The sequence below is a fragment of the Schistocerca nitens genome, chromosome 3, assembly GCF_023898315.1.
Source record: "Schistocerca nitens isolate TAMUIC-IGC-003100 chromosome 3, iqSchNite1.1, whole genome shotgun sequence".
In the NCBI taxonomy this organism is placed as follows: Eukaryota; Metazoa; Arthropoda; class Insecta; order Orthoptera; family Acrididae; genus Schistocerca; species Schistocerca nitens.
The window spans coordinates 574273341-574297372 of NC_064616.1; the positions used below are offsets into that span (position 1 = coordinate 574273341).

At 44.3% G+C, this 24032-nt stretch overlaps 1 protein-coding gene across 1 annotated transcript in view; it reads right to left on the minus strand.

The window, feature by feature from the left end:
• The window catches only part of LOC126249664 (elongation of very long chain fatty acids protein AAEL008004), a 283854-nt gene that overhangs the window by 45189 nt on the left and 214633 nt on the right, over positions 1 to 24032 (minus strand). The window contains exons 3-4 of the mRNA XM_049951344.1: positions 23704 to 23894; positions 17413 to 17493 (exon numbers count right to left, since the gene is read on the minus strand). Of these exons, the coding sequence (XP_049807301.1) occupies positions 17413 to 17493; positions 23704 to 23894 (272 nt within the window). The remainder of the gene's footprint in view (positions 1 to 17412; positions 17494 to 23703; positions 23895 to 24032) is intronic.

The window sequence follows — 24032 nt, forward strand, 5'->3', positions numbered from 1 at the left end:
AAGCCTAGATCAAAACGTATTTTGCGATTACCAAGTATAAAAAAGTTGTGTAATATTAACATTTAACTTTATCGTCAGTGTGTGTATAATCTTTATGTATTAAGTCTTAAACAGCTCTGGAAATTATTTCAAATTGAATAATTTTTCAAACTAAATTATGCTTGATTTTTATTGGAATTGTAAATAATAGCCCATTACACACACGATTTTCTTTAGTTAATTTTTCAAACATTAAAAATACATTGAAAAATACAAACGGAAAACTGGGAATAAAAATGTAAGTAGTTAAAATGTCAGAAGCGATAATTTGTACGGTGTCAGAACCATAAGGTAAAATAATCTTGTGAAGTTCACCTAGCCCGCATCTCGTGGTCGTGCGGTAGCGTTCTCGCTTCCCACGCCCGGGTTCCCGGGTTCGATTCCCGGCGGGGTCAGGGATTTTCTCTGCCTCGTGATGGCTGGGTGTTGTGTGCTGTCCTTAGGTTAGTTAGGTTTAAGTAGTTCTAAGTTCTAGGGGACTGATGACCATAGATGTTAAGTCCCATAGTGCTCAGAGCCATTTGAACCATTTGAAGTTCACCTTATGATGATCTACTTCATTTCTCCTCTTGTCAAAATTGAATGTAAATATTCTAGCAACATTTCTTAAATCAATTTGATCCAACAGCAACTTATGCACACTTCAAACTGCTACGTGGTTGATCCTCTGCTTTGTGACCATTGAACGCAAATAGTCGTCGTGAAGCAGTAAAACTGTGAGCGATTGTCACATGGCATTTGATTGCTAGCCATCTGCCTCCTGGCCACCCCTCCCACAAACTTAAAGCAAAAATAAGCTGATTCGTGCTTATTTACTCCCCTCCTTTATAACTTGCAGTAGTATCGGCACAAATCATTAGAGGCAAAGGTGGAAAAATGGGCCCCTGCTGGTATTACGGGCCCCCTACATATTTGTAAGTACAGGCCATGAATTCTAGCGGAGAGCACATGAGCTACTAGAACTAGTTGCCAAACTTCACTATAGAGTGTGCAGACGTAGTAGCTGTCATGGTTTGTGAGTAGTTGTGCTGTTAATTTTTTCGCTGTCATCAAAAGTTTGAAAGGTTAGTGTTTAATTGAAAAAATCTCAAATTTCTAACATGTTATTACTAAAACTAAGGTAAGATACGTATCTGGCTTGTTGTTGGGATGCCGTTTTACATTAATTAACGTCGGTTGCGAACCAAACTAACCGTAGGCAAAATCGTTTTTCCCAAGATGGCGAGGGTGGATATATGGGCCACTTTTGCTGCTGGTATTATGGGCCCTGTCAAATGAATCAGATTTTATGGGACCATTTACTAATATTGCTACTCTTTATGTTTCAGATGCCTCGAAGACATCTTGTACCACCAAAAAAATCGAAATGGCAATCGTGGGACAAAGCAAATATGTCAAATGCTATTGTAGCTATTAAAGAGAAAAAAATGGGGTTGAAAAAAGCGGTTAAAGTGTACTCTGTCCCTCGTTCTAAGCTCCAAAGGCTTTCACGAATCGATAAACCGGTCGAAGAAATAGTTAATATTAAATTGGTCCGTCCACCGGTTTTACCACAGGGACTTGAGGACGAACTGGTTAAATATCTTCTCATTATGGAATCCAAATTCTACAGCCTTACCAGGAATGACGTCAGGCGCATGGCCTACCAGCTTTGCACTCGTACGTAATGCGGAATTGACCGCCATATGTCACTAGGAAGCAGGGAGTGTTGTGTTGTCAATAGAGGAGCCGTAATGGGATCGGTCAGCAGAGATCAGTGACTCAGACTGTTGACGTCACCTGAGTAATAAATGCGTCATGGACAATTGAAACCTTCCAAAGCAGCCCAAGTCCAGTGTCAGTAACGTGACATTGAAGTGGAAGTGCGAAAGAACAACCACAGCTAAATCAACACCAGCCAGACCTTATGTACTGATGGACAAGGAATGTCGAACACTGTGGATGGTAGTTCTACAAAATCGGGTGAAATCAATGGATGGGATCTTTCGTGAGTTCAGAACTGCGATTGTAGTCCAGCTTGCACAATGAGTAAGCGTAGAAATTTAAAAAGAATGGGGTGCAACGTTCGAGCAGATCCCCGTGTGCAACACATTTCTTTGTTAATGTTAAGCTGTAAACTGTGACGCCATTGGGCTGTGGATGACTGGAAACGAATGATGATCCATGCTATACTGCTGGCCAACCGACGGAAGGGTTTAGGTTTGGCGAATACCTGGAGAACGTTAGCTACCATCACGCGCAGTGCCAACAGTGAAACACACAGGAGGTATTGTTATGTTATCGGGGTGTTTTTCACGATTAGGGTTTGGTCCGCTTATTGTGCTTTAGAAAACGCTAAATGCAGAAGGATATGGACACATTTAACAGCTGCGTGTAGTGTGTACAGTAGAGGAACAATTCGGAGACGATGATTGTATCAGCATGACAACGCATCTGTGAGGTAATGGTTTGTGGATAGTGTTGTTGTTGTGGTCTTCAGTCTTGAGACTGATTTGATGCAGCTCTCCATGCTACTCTATCCTGTGCAAGCTTCTTCATCTCCCAGTACCTACTGCAGCCTACATCCTTCTGAATCTGCTTAGTGTATTCATCTCTTGGTCTCCCTCTACGATTTTTGCCCTCCACGCTGCCCTCCAGTACCAAATTGGTGATCCCTTGATGCCTCAGAACATGTCCTACCAACCGATCCCTTCTTCTAGTCAAGTTGTGCCACAAACTCCTCTTCTCCCCAATTCTATTCAATACCTCCTCATTAGTTATGTGATCTACCCATCTAATCTTCAGCATTCTTCTGTAGCACCACATTTCGAAAGCGTCTGTTTTCTTCTTGTCTAAACTATTTATCGTCCACATTTCATTTCCATACATGGCTACACTCCATACAAGTACTTTCAGAAACGACTTCCTGACACTTAAATCAATACTCGATGTTAACAAATTTATCTTCTTCAGAAACGCTTTCCTTGCCATTGCCAGTCTGCATTTTATATCCTCTCTACTTCGACTATCATCAGTTATTTTGATCCCCAAATAGCAAAACTCCTTTACTACGTTAAGTGTCTCATTTCCTAATCTAATTCCCTCAGCATCACCCGATTTAATTCGACTACATTCCATTATCCTTGTTTTGCTTTTGTTGATGTTCATCTTATATCCTCCTTTCAAGACACTATCCATTCCGTTCAACTGCTCTTCTAAGTCCTTTGCTGTCTCTGACAGCCGGCCGCGGTGGTCTCGCGGTTAAGGCGCTCAGTCCGGAACCGCGCGACTGTTACGGTCGCAGGTTCGAATCCTGCCTCGGGCATGGATGTGTGTGATGTCCGTAGGTTAGTTAGGTTTAAGTAGTTCTAAGTTCTAGGGGACTGATGACCACAGATGTTAAGTCCCATAGTGCTCAGAGCCATTTGAACCATTTTTTGTCTCTGACAGAATTACAATGACATCGGCGAACCTCAAATTTTTTATTTCTTCTCCATGGATTTTGATACCTACTCCGAACTTTTCTTTTGTTTCCTTTACTGCTTGCTCAATATACACATTGAATAGCATCGGGGAGAGGCTACAACCCTGTCTCATTCCCTTCCCAACCACTGCTTCCCTTTCATGCCCCTACACTCTTATAACTGCCCTCTGGTTTCTGTACAAATTGTAAATAGCCTTTCGCTCCCTGTATTTTACCCCTGCGACCTTCGGAATTTGAAAGAGAGTATTCCAGTCAACATTGTCAAAAGCTTTCTCTAAGTCTACAAATGCTAGAAACGTAGGTTTGCCTTTCCTTAATCTTTCTTCTAAGATAAGTCGTAGGGTCAGTATTGCCTCACGTGTTCCAACATTTCTACGGAATCCAAACTGATCTTCCCCGAGGTCGGCTTCTACCAGTTTTTCCATTCGTCTGTAAAGAATTCGCGTTAGTATTTTGCAACTGTGACTTATTAAACTGATAGTTAGGTAATTTTCACATCTGTCAACACCTGCTTTCTTTGGGATTGGAATTATTATATTCTTCTTGAAGTCTGAGGGAATTTCGCCTGTCTTATACATCTTGCTTACCAGATGGTAGAGTTTTCTCAGGACCGGCTCTCCCAAGGCTGTCAGTAGTTCTAATGGAATGTTGTCTACTCCCGGGGCCTTGTTTGGACTTAGGTCTCTCAGTGCTTTGTCAAACTCTTCACGCAGTATCATATCTCCCATTTCATCTACATCCTCTTCCATTTCCATAATATTATCCTCAAGAACATCTCCCCTGTATAGACCCTCTATATACTCCTTCCACCTTTCTGCTTTCCCTTCTTTCCTTAGAACTGGGTTTCCATCTGCGCTCTTGATATTCATACAAGTGGTTCTCTTTTCTCCGAAGGTCTCTTTAATTTTCCTGTAGGCGGTATCTATCTTACCCCCCTGAGATAAGCCTCTACATCATTACATTTGTCCTCTATCCGTCCCTGCTTAGCCATTTTGCACTTCCTGTCGATCTCATTTTTGAGACGTTTGTATTCCTTTTTGCCTGCTTCACTTGCTGCATTTTTGTATTTTTTCCTTTCATCAATTAAATTCAGTATCTCTTCTGTTACCCAAGGATTTCTACTAGCCCTCGTCTTTTTACCTACTTGATCCTCTGCTGCCTTCACTATTTCATTCCTCAAGGCTACCCATTCTTCTTCTACTGTATTTCTTTCCCCCATTCCTGTCAATTGTTCCCTTATGCTCTCCCTGAAACTCTGTACAACCTCTGGTTTAGTCAGTTTATCCAGGTCTCATCTCCTTAAATTCCCACCTTTTTTCAGTTTCTTCAGTTTTAATCTACAGTTCATAAACAATAGATTGTGGTCAGAGTCCACATCTGCCCCTGGAAATGTCTTACAATTTAAAACCTGGTTCCTAAATCTCTGTCTTACCATTATATAATCTATCTGAAACCTTTTAGTATCTCCAGGGTTCTGCCATGTATACAACCTTCTTTCATGATTCTTGTTGATAATAAAGTTCATAAAATGGACTGGCCTGTCTTGAATCCTGACCTGAACCCAGCTGGGATGAGCTATAACGTCGTCTTCGCTCCATACCCCGGCGTCCATCACCACATTTTATCGTCTCTTGAGGAAGAATGGTCTACCATTCCTTCACAGACATTCAGACACGTCACTGAAAGTGTCCACGTCTGATTTAGAGACGTCATAAACGCATAGGGTGGACACATTCCATATTAATGTCCACTAGTAGGTGCCAGGATGCTTTTTATCAGACAGGGCATGTATACGAAAAAAATAGAATTGAGATTTCAACAGTGGGCATGTAAGAGCTAGAAATAATAGCGACTGATATTTGATAATATATTTCAAAAGTCTTGTGAAACTTAACTTGGTCTGTTGTTAGTCAAAACTTTCAACTCATATCACAGCCATATTGGTTAGGGTACGTGGTCATTATCAGAAGCTAATAACAACAATAGACGTGAGTTCAGATATTAATTAAACAGACTGATTTCTCATAACTAATGATATTGTTACGACAGTTTACTAGTAGAGGGCTTAAAGTGTGGTTAATCGTCTTTGCATTTGAAGGAGAAGAACACTGCAACAATCCACGGTGAGTTGGTGGAGAGTACACCAAGAACGCGTCGTCATATGAGACAGATGGTGCAGACACGTCCAGTGTGGTTAAACAAGTCTGAATGACGAAGAACGAAATGGCAGTCCGTCTCCCTGTGAATAACCGGGAATTTTAAGAGAAGTCGAGTCCCTGGTGCTCAATGAGTGGCGTGTTCCAATCGAGGCGATATTGAAAAAAGTAAATGGGTCATGAACCAGTTCTCAATGTTTTACACAACTTTTTGAACCCGACAAAGGTCGTCTACTGTTGGGTACCATGAGTACTCGCAACCTTCAGAAAGCCTTCTGAGCCGTCGCAGTAGTGGAAATGTCGGATTTTTCTCAGGCTAATGCACTTAATCACCGTGGACGAGTACTTGGTGTGTCATAGTAACCCGGAGACAACTGAGCAAGGAAAGCAGTGGATTCACTACAGCAGAAAAGGATGAAGAACCAACCCTCATCGGACAAAAAGTGATTCTGAATGTTTTCTGGACTGCCACATGTGATGCTGACAGATTATGCCCATAAGGGGCAAACCGCCACAGAAGGACGCTACCGAAACGTAAGGAGATCACGGGAGGCTGTCAGGAAGTTTTCTGAGAGGGGCTCATTCCGCACAGAACACGGTCACACTTCCAGCTTCTTTGAGCTTTAGAATTTCGCCTCGTCACATTAATTCCTGACATGTCACCCAGCGACTCCCTTCTCTTTTCTCAGGAGGGGAAACTGTTTCGTGGCAGGCATTTCCACAATGACGACGAGGTAATTTTCGAGGTGGAGTCTTTCCTGAACAGCCAAAATATACGAGGGCTATTCCGAAAGTAAGGTCCGATAGGTCGCGAAATGGAAACCACGGTAAAAATCAAAAATGTTTTATTTGCAACAGTTAGATACACCTTGCAGCTACTTATCTCCATAGTCGCCGACCCGACTTAGACGTGTATCGTAGCGTTGTACCAAATTTCCCATACCCTCGCTATAGAAGGCAGCCGCCAGTGCTCTCCGCCAATTCTCTACGCTGGCCTACGGCTCGTTGTCTTGTGCCGAAATGTTGTCTTCATAACCAGCGGTTCATGTGACCTGAGCTGAAACTCGGAGGGAGACAATTACGGGCTGTATTGTGGGTAATCTCACATTTCCATTTGAAAACGATGCAGGAGCATCTTCATTGCCCCTGCAGAATGCGGCTGAGAATTGTCTTGAAGACGAAACAGCACGACAGTTATGTAATGTTAGCTGCATAGCTTCAGGGGAAATTTCTCACCAGGCCCCCGTACTTGGCGGCAGACACTATTTTCTAGACATCTTTACGCACTCACTGCGAGCTCAGAAATGATAAGAGCGACGTGATGCTAACTGGGGTTATACTAGAGACATTACCCAACACATCTGTGCAAAGCTTTATCGGATTTTCATAGTCGTTTCCATTTCGTGACCGATCGGACCTTACTTTCGGAATAGCCCTCGTAGATTTCTAGAAGTAAAAACTCCGCCAAATCTTCTGCTATTGGGAAAATATTTCCAATTTAAGGGTGAATAACACCATCACCTACTTTCATGGTCGCAACGTGATGTTTTAGAGGTGGTAATTAAAACATTATACAGCTATTTTGGATTTTCATACATTATTGAGAACAGAGGAACGGGTTGGAATTTTTGAAAGTCTTCTACGAAGGTTTTTTGGAAAGTAAGATCCGATGTCTTACAAAACATAAACCATCGCAGATTTTTTCAAAAAACTGATTGTTTAATTCCTTACAAGTTTTCTAATTTTCTACACAGTTTTCATATTTGTTTAAACATTTGTCACAATATTCTACAAGATTTTATATCCGTAAGTCATAGACGTATGTTACCAGTGATAACTAGTCTTTAACTGCTTCTTCCACCTTGTCATCTGTTGTGAAGAGCATTCCGTCGATAAACTCTTTTAGGCAGAGGAACAAGTGAAAATCATCTGGTCCTCACGAATATTTTTGCCCATTGTTTTGACTAAATCATCTGGGATCACTGATGATCGGCATGATCGCGGTTTGATCATGGACATTTTCCGGTCTGTCCTTGAAAGCTCTCACCCATTTACGCACTTTGCTGTCACTTATCCCATTAGGGCTATACGCCTCACTTGTCTGACGGTGAATTTCCGCTGCTGCAACGTTCCTTGCTGTCAGAAACCGAATCACGGACTGTATTTGACAGTCAGCGGGCTGATCAGTTGTTTCAAATGTTATGAACTGACACTGTAAACAGCACACTGCGACAATACCAATGTAAATGACGTCTCGTTTGACGAGCAAGGAATACCGGGAGTCGGTGCTCATGCGCGTTTCAGTGTTCGCGCGACGTTCGATTAGCTACAGCGATTCGGACCTTTCTTTGCGAACAACCCTCGTATTAGGCGCTCTGTAAGAATGCGACATGCATGTTATGCGCGACAAATATAAATTTCTTCCTCATTGTCAACAGTGATGACATTGAATACCACGTTACAAGATAAACTAACGAGCAGACATTGTTTAAGTTGAAATTGGGTAATACATCAGGCCTATATTCTAGCTAATACATCTGCAGAATCTTAAATCGGGTTTTCCTAGGAACAGAAATTTTGCGGCACGTGGTACGTAATGATTCTGGCCTACTCAAGAGCGACAAAATAGTGAAAGTGCCGTTCGGGGTAGCCGTGCGGTCCCATAGTCCTTACCACAAATTTCCAATTTCCAATAAATGGTTCAAATGGCTCTGATCACTATGTGACTTAACAACTGAGGTCATCAATCCCCTAGAACTTAGAACTACTTAAACTTAACTAAGGACATCACACACCTCCATGCCCGAGGCAGGATTCGAACCTGCGACAGTAGCGGTCGCGCGGTTCCAGACTGAAGCGGCTAGAACCGCTCGGCCACAGCGGCCGGCCAATTTCCAATAGTGAAGGTGTTTTGCGACAGAGCGTAATGCATAGTGCGCCAACGCTTTATGCCAGGCGTGGCAGTCCAACTGATTCTGGGCGAATCTGATGTTTTGTACGTTGGGCTTTAGTGAATGAACGCCAAAGACAGTGGAAGAATATCAGTGATCATTACAAATATAGGTAACAGAAGAAGTAGATATCACACGATCCGCTGAAAGAAAATAAGCTACTGGGACAGGCTGAGATTTCTAGAATGTGTGAAAGCCGAAAGGAACACTTTTTCAAATTTTATACCGCACACTGAAAATATGGAAAATTGCCCTAACGTGCCGGCGAAACCCAACAATGGCGTCTGCAGCAATGCTGACGATAACTGTCCGGAAACAGCTGACGATGAGTGTGAACCACTTTCTCCCGAATCTCAGCAAATATTGCAACAACCATTTTTTGCTAAGTGCCAACGTTCTCCGGCCAAAAAGAGGAAGGAAAGTGATGCCCTTCACAAGTATTTAAATAAGAACAAAGCATACAGATTCCTGCGACAAGAGGACGAAGCAGACATGTTCTTCAAAACCATGGCTATGACCGTGAACAAATTTCCGTCAGATCCAATTACGCAGACCAAGATTGGAATTTCCCGAATCGTCACAGAGATGGAAGTGTTAAATCAACAGCGTTATTGCGGTTATTGCTCGCCAACTGTGAATTATAACGACAGTCATTCATTCTTGCAGCACTTGTCAGCACTGCTCCCAGGTGCACCCTGACATACCTACAACACATCTTAGTGAAGTTACACAAACATGTGACATTCTCACTCAAGCACTCGGTTTACCTTACTGACGAGCAGTATTAATACAACAAATAATACAGGACAGGAGAATGTTTGTAGAAGGTTCCATCTTTTATTCGCTACACAAAACTCACTGGAATCTATGAATATTGTTTTGTGCTTTTGTGTAGCTAAGATTTTCGTTATGTTAAAGACTTGTAAAACGTTTATTTTTTCGTTGAATTTCTTGTAAATAAGAAAAAAAAATATCAATAACAACTACAAATAAGAGAACAGCTTTTACACAATGTACGTCCCAGACAGCACATTTGGACTCAGTAGTTGACAGGCTTGCAGTTTCATTCCCTGGGAAAACACAAATGAGTTACGCATTTAAATTTTGAGTCCCTGCCGAAGTAAAACGCCATGTACTGTTCGCGCGGCTCAAAATTCCTGCGCTTGGGAAAACCCAGCTTTAGAAGGTTCTAGGGATGTAATGGCTACGTTACAGGTCAGATACAGGCTTAAGCGAGGTTTTATTAGGAGCAGAAATTTTGCGCCGCTCGAAAGAACAGTGCGTTTTACATCGGGAGGAATGCAAAACTTAAATACACTCCTGGAAATGGAAAAAAGAACACATTGACACCGGTGTGTCAGACCCACCATACTTGCTCCGGACACTGCGAGAGGGCTGTACAAGCAATGATCACACGCACGGCACAGCGGACACACCAGGAACTGCGGTGTTGGCCGTCGAATGGCGCTAGCTGCGCAGCATTTGTGCACCGCCGCCGTCAGTGTCAGCCAGTTTGCCGTGGCATACGGAGCTCCATCGCAGTCTTTAACACTGGTAGCATGCCGCGACAGCGTGGACGTGAACTGTATGTGCAGTTGACGGACTTTGAGCGAGGGCGTATAGTGGGCATTCGGGAGGCCAGGTGGACGTACCGCCGAATTGCTCAACACGTGGGGCGTGAGGTCTCCACAGTACATCGATGTTGTCGCCAGTGGTCGGCGGAAGGTGCACGTGCCCGTCGACCTGGGACCGGACCGCAGCGACGCACGGATGCACGCCAAGACCGTAGGATCCTACGCAGTGCCGTAGGGGACCGCACCGCCACTTCCCAGCAAATCAGGGACACTGTTGCTCCTGGGGTATCGGCGAGGACCATTCGCAACCGTCTCCATGAAGCTGGGCTACGGTCCCGCACACCGTTAGGCCGTCTTCCGCTCACGCCCCAACATCGTGCAGCACGCCTCCAGTGGTGTCGCGACAGGCGTGAATGGAGGGACGAATGGAGACGTGTCGTCTTCAGCGATGAGAGTCGCTTCTGCCTTGGTGCCAATGATGGTCGTATGCGTGTTTGGCGCCGTGCAGGTGAGCGCCACAATCAGGACTGCATACGACCGAGGCACACAGGGCCAACACCCGGCATCATGGTGTGGGGAGCGATCTCCTACACTGGCCGTACACCACTGGTGATCGTCGAGGGGACACTGAATAGTGCACGGTACATCCAAACCGTCATCGAACCCATCGTTCTACCATTCCTAGACCGGCAAGGGAACTTGCTGTTCCAACAGGACAATGCACGTCCGCATGTATCCCGTGCCACCCAACGTGCTGTAGAAGGTGTAAGTCAACTACCCTGGCCAGCAAGATCTCCGGATCTGTCCCCCATTGAGCATGTTTGGGACTGGCTGAAGCGTCGTCTCACGCGGTCTGCACGTCCAGCACGAACGCTGGTCCAACTGAGGCGCCAGGTGGAAATGGCATGGCAAGCCGTTCCACAGGACTACATCCAGCATCTCTACGATCGTCTCCATGGGAGAATAGCAGCCTGCATTGCTGCGAAAGGTGGATATACACTGTACTAGTGCCGACATTGTGCATGCTCTGTTGCCTGTGTCTATGTGCCTGTGGTTCTGTCAGTGTGATCATGTGATGTATCTGACCCCAGGAATGTGTCAATAAAGTTTCCCCTTCCTGGGACAATGAATTCACGGTGTTCTTATTTCAATTTCCAGGAGTGTACATCGCATTGACTATATGGTCCACAGGTGCTGTCTCGGAAGAGGTTCAAAGTTGTTATTTTAAGAAATGTGGTAATATACTGTGCAGTACTGAGGAGTCACGTGGGACAAAAGAAAAGGAGACCCTTGGGTTACCTGATAGCTAAACCGCCGGCCGATTTGGCCGAGCGGTTCTAAGCGCTTCAGTGCGACCGCTACGGTCGCAGGTTCGAATCCTGCCTCGGGCATGGATGTGTGTGATGTCCTTAGGTTAGTTAGGTTTAAGTAGTTCTAAGTTCTAGGGGACTGATGACCTCAGAAGTTAAGTCCCATAGTGCTCAGAGCCATTTGAACCATTTGATTTTTGATAGCTAAACATATAACGAACGACGAAGAAGAGGAGTATTTGCTCAAGACTTCCGTGAATCGCAGAAAAACAGTCAGCAATATGTGTCTGAGCCGAGAGAATGAGGGCATGCTGAAGATATTGATTAACAACCACTTAATCGGTGACGAATAGATGTTGAAAGCGTATCACAGATTTGAGTATGTTGAGGAGGACATCAGATGGGAAATTTACAACCACTCCAAGTCACCAAAGTATCAGCTGGAAAACTGGTTGTTAATCTGAGGTAAATAGAATAATATGAAAGAAGTACATCGCGTGAAAGTAGTATTCATATAGTTTTTATTAATAATGTAATAAATTACTTAGAGACTGATTATGATGCTGTATTTGGAATTTGATGGCAGTGCTGTATTATAATGTATTAGTAAAATGCACTATTATAATGTGTAATACAAAATATTGTCAGGAGTAATGATAAATAATGCTCATAAAAGCAATTAGTAGTGAATAAACAAATTAAGGAGAAAATATGGTATGCCAACGTCATCATTATTTCACTTGAGGTTGCTTAATTCTTACAAATTACGTCGGGATTCACCATGTGCCATACACAGGTACGCACAGGCACTGCGTCAGTTAACCGTTCATCTTACTCGCCACTGAAAAGCAGTTGTAGCTTTTTAGCGCACTTTGTAGCCACTTTACCCAACTTGTAGTAACTGCTTCACTAGACTGCAGCATACCACGAATTAGCCTCGTGCAGACCGTCACGACTGGCGTAAAGCGCTGGCGCACTACGCATTGCGTTCTGTCGGAAAACATCTTCACTATTTTATCACTATAAAGAGGATGACGCTCTACGCCAAGCTGTAGCATCGCGTACGCGAGTTATAAAGCGGTAGTGCATTAGCGGAGCTGCCATTTGTGCTCAGGTGATTCGTTTGAAAAGTTTTCCGACGTCATTGTGGCCGCACGACGGGAATTAACAGACTTTGAACGTGGACAATAGTTGGAGCTAGACGCATGGGATATCCATTTCGGAAATCGGTAGGGAATTCAATACTCCGAGATCCACAGCGTCAAGAGTGTGCCGACAAAACCTCGGGCATTACCTCTCACCGCGGACAACGCAGTGGCCGACGGCCTTCACTTAGCGACCGAGAGCAGCGGCGTTTGCGTAGCGTTGTCAGAGCTACAGTGCTAACAGACAAGCAATACTGCGTGAAATAATAGCAGAAATCAGTGTCGGACGTACGGCAAACGTATCCGTTAGGACAGTGCGGCGAAATTTGGCGTTAATGGGCTATGGCAGCAGATGACCGACGTGGGTGCCTTTGCTAAACAGCACGACATCGCCTGCAGCGCCTATCCTGGGCTCGTGAGCATATCGTTTGGATCCTAGACGACTGAAAAATCTTGACATGGTCAAATGAGTCCCGATTTCATTTGGTATGAGCTGATAGTAGGGGTCCGCAGCTCGTGGTGTAGTGGCTAGCGTTGCTGCCTCTGGATCACGGGGTTCCGGGTTCGATTCTCGGCCGAGTTGGTGATTTTCTCTGGCCAGGGACTGAGTGTTTGTGTTGTCCTCATCATTTCATCGCCATCATCATCATTAGTGGCAGTCGCTAGATTAGATTGTGTAAAATTGGGACTTTGTACGGGCGCTGATGACCGCGCAGTTGAGCGCCTCACAAACCAAACATCATTATCATCATCACTGATGATAGGGTTCGAGTGGTGGCGCAGACCCCACGAAGCCATGGGATCAGGTTGTCAACAAGGTTCTGCGGAAAATGGTGGTGGCTCCATAAGGGTATGGACTGTGTTTACATGGAATGGACTGGGTCACTGATTGCAAATGTTTGTGTTCAGCTACTTAGAGACCATTTGCAGCCATTTATGCACTTCATGTTCCCAAACAACCGCGGAATTTTTTTGGCTGACAATGCGCTGTATAAATTTATTGAATAGAGCCTACAAGATGTTTTCCGAGATGCTGAATGAAAGGATAAAAAAGTGACCTCAAAATATGCTTGGGGAATACCAATGTAGTTTCCGACCAAATAGAGACACTACTGATAAGTTGTTTGCTATTGGACAAATAATGGAGAAATTTTATGAATGTGACATAGATCTCCACTTCCTGTTTGTTTATGTTAAACAAGCTTTTGATAGTGTTAATAGGCCAGCATTTTGTAACATACTAAAAAAATTAGGCATCTGCGACAAGCGAAGAAGGTTATTTGGATTAATAATGAAAGACACAAGGGGAAAAGTTAAAGTGAACAACAAAATGACCAAGAGCTTTAGCTTAAGAGATGGAGTGAAACTGGGTGATGGTCTCTATGTAGTCTTGTTTAACTTAGCACTACACAGTCTGCTACAAAAAATAGACAAGAGAGGAACAATAATGACGAAATTCAATCAGATATGTGCATATGCACGTGATATTGCAATTGTGGCAAGATATGTAAACCTACTTAAAGAAATGTGCGAAATCATAGGAGCAGAAGGAGCAAAAAATGGACTCGGTGTAAACGAAAACAGGACAAAGTGTATGGTAATGTCCAATTCTAAGGCAATAAGAACACCACACGATCTGCACGTTTCTAACAAAAATTTTAAAGTTGTCAGCTGCTTCCGTTATTTAGATGTCCTCTTAACCAGCGATAATAATGTGAGACAGTGTATTAGAAAAATGATACAAGCAGGGAACACAGCGTATTATGCAAGTTTATAGGTATTCAAGAATTCTCTAATTATAAGATCGACACAGCTGAGAGTATACTATTCCCTTGTGTGGCCAGTGGTGACATATGGGTCGGAAATGTGGACGAACGACAGAAGCAGATATGAACAACCTAAGGGCATTTGAAATGAAAATTCTGAGAAAAATTTATGGGCCCGTAAGAGAAGCAGAGGGGTGGAGAATACGGTACAACCATGAAATTCAGGAGCTTATGCAAGCGAAACATATAGTGGAAGTCCTTAAATCTCAAAGAATACGTTGGTTAGGACACATGGAGAGGATGGCTGATATAAGATGCTCAAACGAATAGTGAAAGGCAGATTGTATTCCACCAGAAGGAAGGGCCGACCAAGAGCTAGATGGCTGGACAATGTGATGGCCGACCTTACCAAGATGGAGATCCGAAGATGGAAGAGAAAAGTAGAGAACACGGATGTTTGGAGGAAGATTATTGAGGCAAAGGCCCATCAAGGGCTACAGTGCCAAAGAAATACAAGAAGAAAAGCGCCATGTCACCGGCCACAATTATTCGCGATTGGTTTGAAGAACAGTCTCGACAGTTTGAGCGAATGATTAGGTCATCCAGATCGTCAGACATGAATCCTGTCGAACATTTATGGGACATAATCGAGATGTCAGTTCGTACACAGAATCCTGCACCGGAAACGTATTCGCAATTATGGACGGCTATAGAGGCAACATGTCTCAATATTTCTGTAGGTGACTTCCAACGACTTGTTGAATCCATACAACATCGAGCTGCGGCACAATGCCGGGCAAACGGAGGTTTGACACGATATTAGGAGGTCTCCCATGACTTCTGTCACCTCAATGTATATACAGTATATCAGGGCGAATACCCTCCGCTCTCGTTGCACGGCAAATAAATGAAATAACTGCCTCAACGTTATTACAGTGCAGATATCCAAATGAAAGACCTACGTATACAAAAATCGCACCGCGCAGGAGTTAGATCAGCAGTATCCCCCCTAACTTTCTGGAGACAACATCTTGGGAATCATTCAGTGTACAGTGTATGCCGGTAATGACAAGTAAAGTAGTGTGGCCTTATCACTTGGAGGATCTAGTAGGGTAAGTTCAAATGCGTATCAGAAAAGTTTCCTTTCTTTGCTTACTTTGGTTTCTTCGCTTCGCGAAGTTCGGCTATTGTATCCTATACGTTAATTATTAACGTAGATATTAATAATGAGCGTATCTAGAGTGTGGCGTCCACTTCTTTCCTTGATGACGATGAAAGGGAGAAGGGTTAGGGTGAAACCTAGACTGTGCATTGTCTACTTCTCACTCCATGCGGAGAAGGTTTGGTATTTAAACTAGGACATTTCCAAGAAGTTTGTTGAACAGTTACTATGCTTTGACAACTCTATTCCTTGTGCCGGGTAAATGCTGGTGACGAAATTGGTTTCCATAGCCCGTATTCGAAACTGAATCACCGGAGCATGTATATTCGCAAAAGCGTACTTGGCGAAATGAACTACCAACTCTGTATGGGAGCGCTAAAGCGACAGAATGAGATGGAAACGTGAGGAAACTACTACATGTATTTCATATGAATATACGGACACACAAAATCAGATACCGTACTTCTAACTGGCTTTTCATGTCACAGCAGTTTGTACGCTGAGTCTGTAAAATTCCTTACTGCGATGTCCAGTGTTTTTCCTGCTGATATACCTATTCACTGTGATCATTAACATTTGCTCCAATATATCCATCCACTTCTGAAAGAAATGTCCTGCTATGTATATACAGACGAACACCTTATCGTCTTAAGGAGTAGCTGAATCAACTTCTGCTGTAATCTTAGTAACTATTTTTCTCAATACAGTTTATTAACCTGTATTCATTAAGTTCTTCATATATTCTCTTCAGTTCCTGATTTTCATCACCCTTCCCCTTTTGAGTAATGACTGTATGATATCGCCGAAGAATGTCTAAACAATAACTTAAAAGAATGGGGTATTTTTCTGAAAGTGATATCTTCATAGTGCTTTATTGTTAAAGAACCGTAGCCGCAAGTCGGGAGCTTCAAAAAAATCTTAAAATAGCATTTATCATTCAATATTATGCCTAATTTACAGGAAAACACTCTTAGGAATGACATTAAATTCTCATGCAAAATATCAAACTTTCACCAGAAAAGCCGGCGGTACGATGAAGAATAACGAGCGACGTAAGTAAGCTCGACAAGAAGTATGTAATGTGGATAATTTGGGATCACACGGTCACGTAATGTCACTGACACGTGAACGTAATATCCAAACATGTTTGACGTAAATTCGACTGATATCGGTGGACTGCCTACGAATCCCCACCCGCCATCCATATTTAGGGTTTCCGTGGTTTCTCTGAGCTAATGCCAGAACGGTTCCTTTGAGCAGAACACAAATGTATATCTTTCGTCCAGTCCTAACACCGCGCGGGGTAGCCGTGCGGTCTAAGGCGTCTTGTCAGGGTTCGCGTGGCTCCCCCTGTCGGAGGTTCGAGTCCTCTCTCGGGCATGGGTGTGTGTGTTGTCCTTAGCGTAAGTTAGATTAAGTAGTGCGTAAGCCTGGGGACCGATGACCTCAGCAGTTTGGTCCCATAGTTCTTACCACAAATTTCCAAATTTTCCAATCCTAACATGTGCCCAAACTCTAACGTCCTCGTCGTCGAGGGTTTCATTCCTTTGACGGCTAGTACGAATGATGCCATTTAAATTCTATGGAGTAATACTGGAGTGGCACGACATGACGTGAATTGTATTCTGCCACCCTATATATCCTGATCATAACTATAAGCACCTCCCACTACTTGAACACAGTTCTCACCCAATTAAAAATGGCACGTACGAGTATTCCCAGGTTTTTCATGGCGGCAGCATTTCATTGTGCTCAGGAGGAGACATCGACGAGACTCATTTCCCAAATGAACGATCATACCACAGTACATTTTCGAAGTTATCTACGCAATTGAATTTAAACTTACCCTGATGGCCTGAGGAGTGTTGGAGAAGTCCACTGGTTCACATCGCCAATTGTAATGTCGGAGCCACGCCCCATCTAGACCCTGAAAACAGAAAGACAAGACAGTGTAGAACAATTCAGACTGTATATTCACTGATATAGACTCTTATAAGTTTGAGTGTCCACCAGAGAAAATCTCCCTTGCTGGAGACCGCAGCCGCAAACCAAGGGATATGGAGGGTCATCCACCTGTGTCCGGTGCTGCAATTATGCTGCCATAGTGTATTGCAGTGCAGTGGTCTACTGTAGCGGTGGAGTGGACTGCTTAATGCTACAGCAAAAATAAACGTTTCGCAGCTGGCTACGCGATGGGAACCGAGCCCTTGTCACAACATACCCATCTAGGGGAAGTATATATGCTCCCAATTCAAGCAGTAGCTTCATTCCATCACAGCTGTGAATTCATCCAGCACAGTCTCCGAGCCGGTCATCAGTCAGATGTGCAGCCGGGCGGGTACAGATTCAGTGAGCAGCACCATCAACTAGATGAAGCCACTGGTCAGTGAGCCTTCATATAGCCCTGACGCTGAGACGACGTTCTTGACTTTGATCCCGCACACGCCATTCTGGGGGCAGAAGCGACCAGTCTGAAACACTGACGTCAGTGTAGCAGACTACCAAAACACTACGCCATCACATGTACTGTCAAAAGTGGGATTGGTGTCGTCGTCAGTGGCTGCTAGAGTATGGAGCAACGTATGTATTCTGTAACGACTTGTGCGTTCCCTGTGACTGTTATTCCCGAAATTATGACCGTAATCTTTCCGTTCTTGTAATGGCATTGTAGGCCAGGAGGCCCCATCCAGGTAAGTTCGGCCACCGAGTGCAAGTCTTATTTCAGTCAACGCCACACTGGGCGACTCGCATGCCAGTGATGAGGATGGAATGATGATTAGGAAAATACAATAACCAGTCCACGAGCGATGAAAACCCAAACACGGCCGGGAATCGAACTCGGGCCCGCTGCATGGGAGGCAAGCACGTAACCACCTAGCTAAGCAGGCGGACGCTTTTATAATGATACGTTTTGATTATATCAGTAATAGATGGGATTGTGGAACCCGTAAAGAGTCGAAATGACGAACTGATGATACCGGTTATATGATTGCAGTGTAGCCTACCTGGTTATGTGACTTCATGTATTGATTTGCATGACTCAGTATGTCGGACACGATGACAAAGTAGGCGTTATGCGAGGAAATGTAGTGAGAGTGTTTGTGTGGCTGAGACGTGGAAAACCATGGGCATCAGGGAAGTTCAGATGAATGCAAACACAGGATGGATATAAACATGTGTCAGAAACTTTACGGATTTATTCTTGACTTTAAATCATTGCAAAAAGTTCAGATGAACATGGGTCCGAAAAGCCTTCGTTAGAGAGATATGAAAATAATTCCATGTAATGACTCTTGGTTGCGTAATTTGTCTCAGATATGTATTTGTACTCACATTTTTGTTTACTCTTGGTCATGACATTTGTTTTGCTTAATCTGATTGTCGTTTGTTCTGACAACACATCACATCGTTGTAGTCAGTGTCTGAAATGACGGCGCTACATATGTGGCACGTCAACTTCGTGCTGAATGTTACCCTCGGAGGCAGTTATCTTGTACTAGAACATTTGTACGACTTCACGAACGCTCACAAGAGATAGGCTCTTATGAGAAGAGAATTGCAGGTGGTGGGAGACCATGCGGTGTACGAACGCCGAAGATTGAAGGAAGGGTTCTTCGTGGTGTGGACGAAACTACATCAACTAGTACAAGGAGACTTGCAAGAAAGGAAGATATTAGTCACACGACAATCTGGAAGATTCTGCGCGAAAATCTTCTCTACCCGTTTCACCTACAACGTGTGCGAGAATTAAATGAGGTAAATTTTCAGCCAAGAAACTTTTCTGTCAGCGCATGTTAGGACAGTGTGCTGCGTTTCTGCAATTCTTAGCATGTATCTCACTCGCTGATGCCGCTGGCGTTTTGCGTTATTTGAACTTCAGTTATTATAACAGTCATATATGGGCTTATGAACACCCTCACGAAGTGTCATTAATGATCATCTCATTGGCCCCTACTCCTTTCCGCAACATCTTACCGGACATCTACAGTTTCTCAGACATGTGTTTCTCCATTTGCTTCACGGTATACCCCTACGTCATCCAACGGATGTGTTTTATGCACGATGATCCTCCACTTCATCTTACACGGATATCTGTCAGTATCTCGGATTCTCTGAGAATATCTGGAACTATTATTCAGCGTGTTGCCATTAGAGTGGTTAGTTTCCGACACAGCATGACATTGATGAATTTGAGCCAGGAGTCTATTGCGCCAGACGATATCATAGGATGCTGTTAGGTCAAAAAACGCCCCCGTGTTTATTTTCTGCTTCTCAAAGCCGTTTTCGATATGAGTTGCTATTGTTAGCACTTGCTTCTCACAACCTCTTCCTGGTCTAAGCCCATCTTGCTCTATACGGACGTGTTTTGTTGATGGCTGGACAGACTCTGTTGTGAATTAGCGTCTCCAGGAGCGTGAACTTGACATTAATGAAAGCAATTGGGCGGTTGCTTTCATCTTTTGCGGGATCATTGTTTGAATTTAATGTGGCATTGTTCTTAGTTTTGTTGAGATGTGGCAGATGTCCTGTCTTTAAGATGTTTGAAAAGAGAATGTTCGGGCATTTGACAGTAGCAGGACCACAGTGCAACAGAAAGTAAGGGTAAATACCTTCAATATCCATTTCATGTTCTCCATAGCTTCTATGGTCACTTCCAATTGAAATGGAATGCAAAACTCAGATGTTTGTGGAGCCGACCGTTTCTTTACTTTTAAGAGATGTCTAACTTCTCCTTTGATGTGTTTATCTCTTGTTGACTTGGGGGAGGGGGCGGAGATAACATGAGTGGCCATATCATCTCAATTTATGTTAACATTTTTATCTGCTGGTGGTTTTTGCTGTATCCAGATTATGATTAGCGACCAAGCCTACCTAATGGAGTGACAATGGTCCAAGGAAGCTATTATTTCCCTCCATCTGTTTCGTGTGCTCTCGTTTAGTGATTGTAGGAGGCCGAAGGCAGTAACAAGGTCGATACTTTCTTTGAAATTCGTAAGATAGATGAAATGTTGAAAACACTATGCCAGTTTCTTTCAGGAATCAATTCAAAACAGAATCGATGACGAGACTCTCCGAATTGATAATAATATTGTTTGGATGCGAGGTTAAATACACTGCCGGTAAAAAAATTAGTACACTTCGAAAGACGACATCGATTTTGATCTGATGACTGTGTCACCTGGTGAATAGCAGATGTACTGATAATGGTTTCAACGTCGTCCGCCAACAGATAGCGTGGTGGCGTAGCTACTAGAGTGCCATCTGTGTCTAACCTTTAATAGGGAATGCTCACAGCCAAAAGGCTCAGTGTGGTGCAAACCTGTGAAGTAAACAGGCAACCGTGCCACGGAAACGCACTCATGCCTCCTAAGCCAATTGGGCGCGTTTGAAAGGGGTCAACTTTTGGCATTTCGAGTGGCGGGAGGGTTCTATCAGAGAATTGCCAAACAAGTTGGACGTGCTGCTTCAGTTGTGCAACGATGCTGGTATCAATGGTCACGGGAACATTCTCACATCCGTAGACGATGTTGCGAACTGGTTATTAGCAGAGGTACTACGGGCATGCACACCTCTAGCCCGTCTTCCACTCGCGCCATAGCATTGACATGCACGGCTCGATTGGTGCCGTCAGAGGATCGCTTGGAAGATGGAATGGCACGCCGTGGTCTTCAGAGATGAAACCAGATTCTGCCTGCACGCAAGTGAGCGTCATTTGCGTGTGTATCGTAGACCTGGTGAGCGCTGTCTCGTAGAGTGCATTCGTTCAAGACACACGGGCCCTACCCCATGTCTCGGGTGCGGTAAGCTACAAGTCTCATTCACCTTTGGTGTTTCTCGAGGGGACGCTATCCAGCGGTCGGTACGTGCAGAATATGGTTGGATCCGTTGTTTTGCCGTTCTTACAACAGGAAGGTGAATGTTGTTCCAATAGAATAATGTTCGCTCACACACTGCCCGTCAAACTCATCGTGCTGTGCAAGACGTGCAGCAACTTTCCTGACCAGACGAACTCCGGCTTGTCTCCAACCGAAGACGTGTGGGATATGATAAGACAAGAAGTTTATCATCATCCAACAACGCTTGCATAACTACGTGAACAGGTCGAGGAGGCGTAGCATAACGAATCCCAGGACAGTATTCGCCATCTGTACAATCGATTGGATGCCAAAGTCAGCACCTGTCTTGCCGCCCGTGGAGCCTACACCACTTACTAATAAGGGTGTTTCCGCATAAGTCGATGCCTGGTAGCTCAAACTGCTTGTGCTATTGATATGTAAATGTAATCCATTTCATATACACCGTATACACTGTTGCAACAATAAAACCTGAGTAAACTGCAAACCTCTAAAAGAGTGTAATACACTACTGGCCATTAAAATTGCTACACCACGAAGATGACGTGCTACAGACGCAGAATTTAACCGACCGGAAGAAGATGCTGTGATATGCAAATGATTAGCTTTTCAGAGCATTCACACAAGGTTGGCGCCGGTGGCCACACGTACAACGTGCTGACATGAGGAACGTTTCCAACCAATTTCTCATACACAAACAGCAGTTGACCGGTGTTGCCTGGTGAAACGTTGTTGTGATGCCTCGTGTAAGGAGGAGAAATGCGTACCATCACGTTTCCGACTTTGATAAAGGTCGAATTGTAGCCTATCGCGATTGCGGTTTATCGTATCGCGACATTGCTGCTCGCGTTGGTCGAGATCCAATGACTGTTAGCAGAATATGGAATCGGTGGGTTCAGGAGGGTAATACGGAACGCCGTCCTGGATCCCAACTGCGTCGTATCACTAGCAGTCGAGATGACAGGCATCTTATCCTCATGGCTGTAACGGATCGTACAGTCACGTCTCGATCCTTAAGTCATAAGATGGGGTCGTTTGCAAGACAACAACCATCTGCACGAACAGTTCGACGACGTTTGCAGCAGCATGGACTATCAGCTCGGTGACCATGGCTGCGGTTACCCTTGACGCTGCATCACAGACAGGAGCGCCTGCGATGGTGTACTCAACGGCGAACCTGGGTGCACGAATGACAAAACGTCATTTTTTCGGATGAATCCAGGTTCTGTTTACATCATTATGATGGTCGCATCCGTGTTTGGCGACATCGCGGTGAACGCACATTGGAAGCCTTTTTCCGTCATGGCCATACTGGCGTATCACCCGGCGTGATGGTATGGGTTGCCATTGGTTACACGTCTCGGTCCCTCTTGTTAGCATTGACGGCACTTTGAACAGTGGACGTTACATTTAAGATGTGTTACGACCCGTGGCTCTACCCTCCATTCGATCCCTGCGAAACCCTACATTTCATCAGGATAATGCATGAGCGCATGTTGAAGGTCTTGTACGGGCCTTTCTGGATACGGAAAATGTTCGACTGCTGCCCTGGCCAACACATTCTCCAGATCTCTGACCAATTGAAAACGTCTGGTCAATGGTGGCCGAGCAACTGGCTCGTCACAATACGCCGGTCACTACTGTTGATGAACTGTGGTATCGTGTTGAAGCTGCATGGGCAGCTGTACCTGTACACGCCATCCAAGCTCTGTTTGATTCAATGGGCAGGCGTATCAAGGCCGTTATTACGGCCAGAGGTGGTTGCTCTGGGTACTGATTTCTCAGGATCTTTGCACCGAAATTGCGTGAAAATGTAGTCACATGTCAGTTCTACTATAATATATTTGTCCAATGAATACTCGTTTATCATCTGCATTTGTTCTTGGTGTAGCAATTTTAATGGCCAGTAGTGTAATTTTTTTTCTTGCAGTGTACATAATCGATTATGAGGCTTTACAAGTCGATAGTAAAACGAGATTTGCAGTTCGGATGTGAGACTGAAAACAGAATCGACGATGAGGCTTTGCCAGGTTACAATAAAACCAATGATAAGCTTTGATTAATCAGTGTTCAATATGACTGCTAGCTTTTCGCCCGTAAGCAGTACCGACTCAGATGCTTCCGAGTTCACACGGTACGTTATAACCTTCTTTAGGTTTCACTTGTTAGCGGAAGTGGTGACAGACGAGGTGTGCCATCACATGGGGCCTAAAATTTTCGCTACTAAATTATGAAAAGGAGAAGAGCAAAAGAACGACTCACAAAAATGTGCAGATACTAACCTCCCAGAAAATCCAAGTGCTGATGAGGACCTGCACGAAGTTGTAGAAGATGAGCACGTTGGTTAGTTCGAAGGGCTTGCGGTGCCTCATGTAGCGCGGGCCCGCGGAGAGGACGAAGTAGAGGTAGGCCCCCAGCAGCGTGAGGCCCGGCATCGGGCTGCTGATCAGGAACCAGTCGTTGGTGCGCGGGTCTGCAACACGACACAGTCCAGTTAGTCTCCCCACGTTAAAACTCTCTAAGCATTTCCATGCTTCCTAGTTTGTTTTTCGTCAGTATAGTTCTTTATATTAGATTGGTGCATAAGTTCGTAGCGTTTTTGGTTTGCATG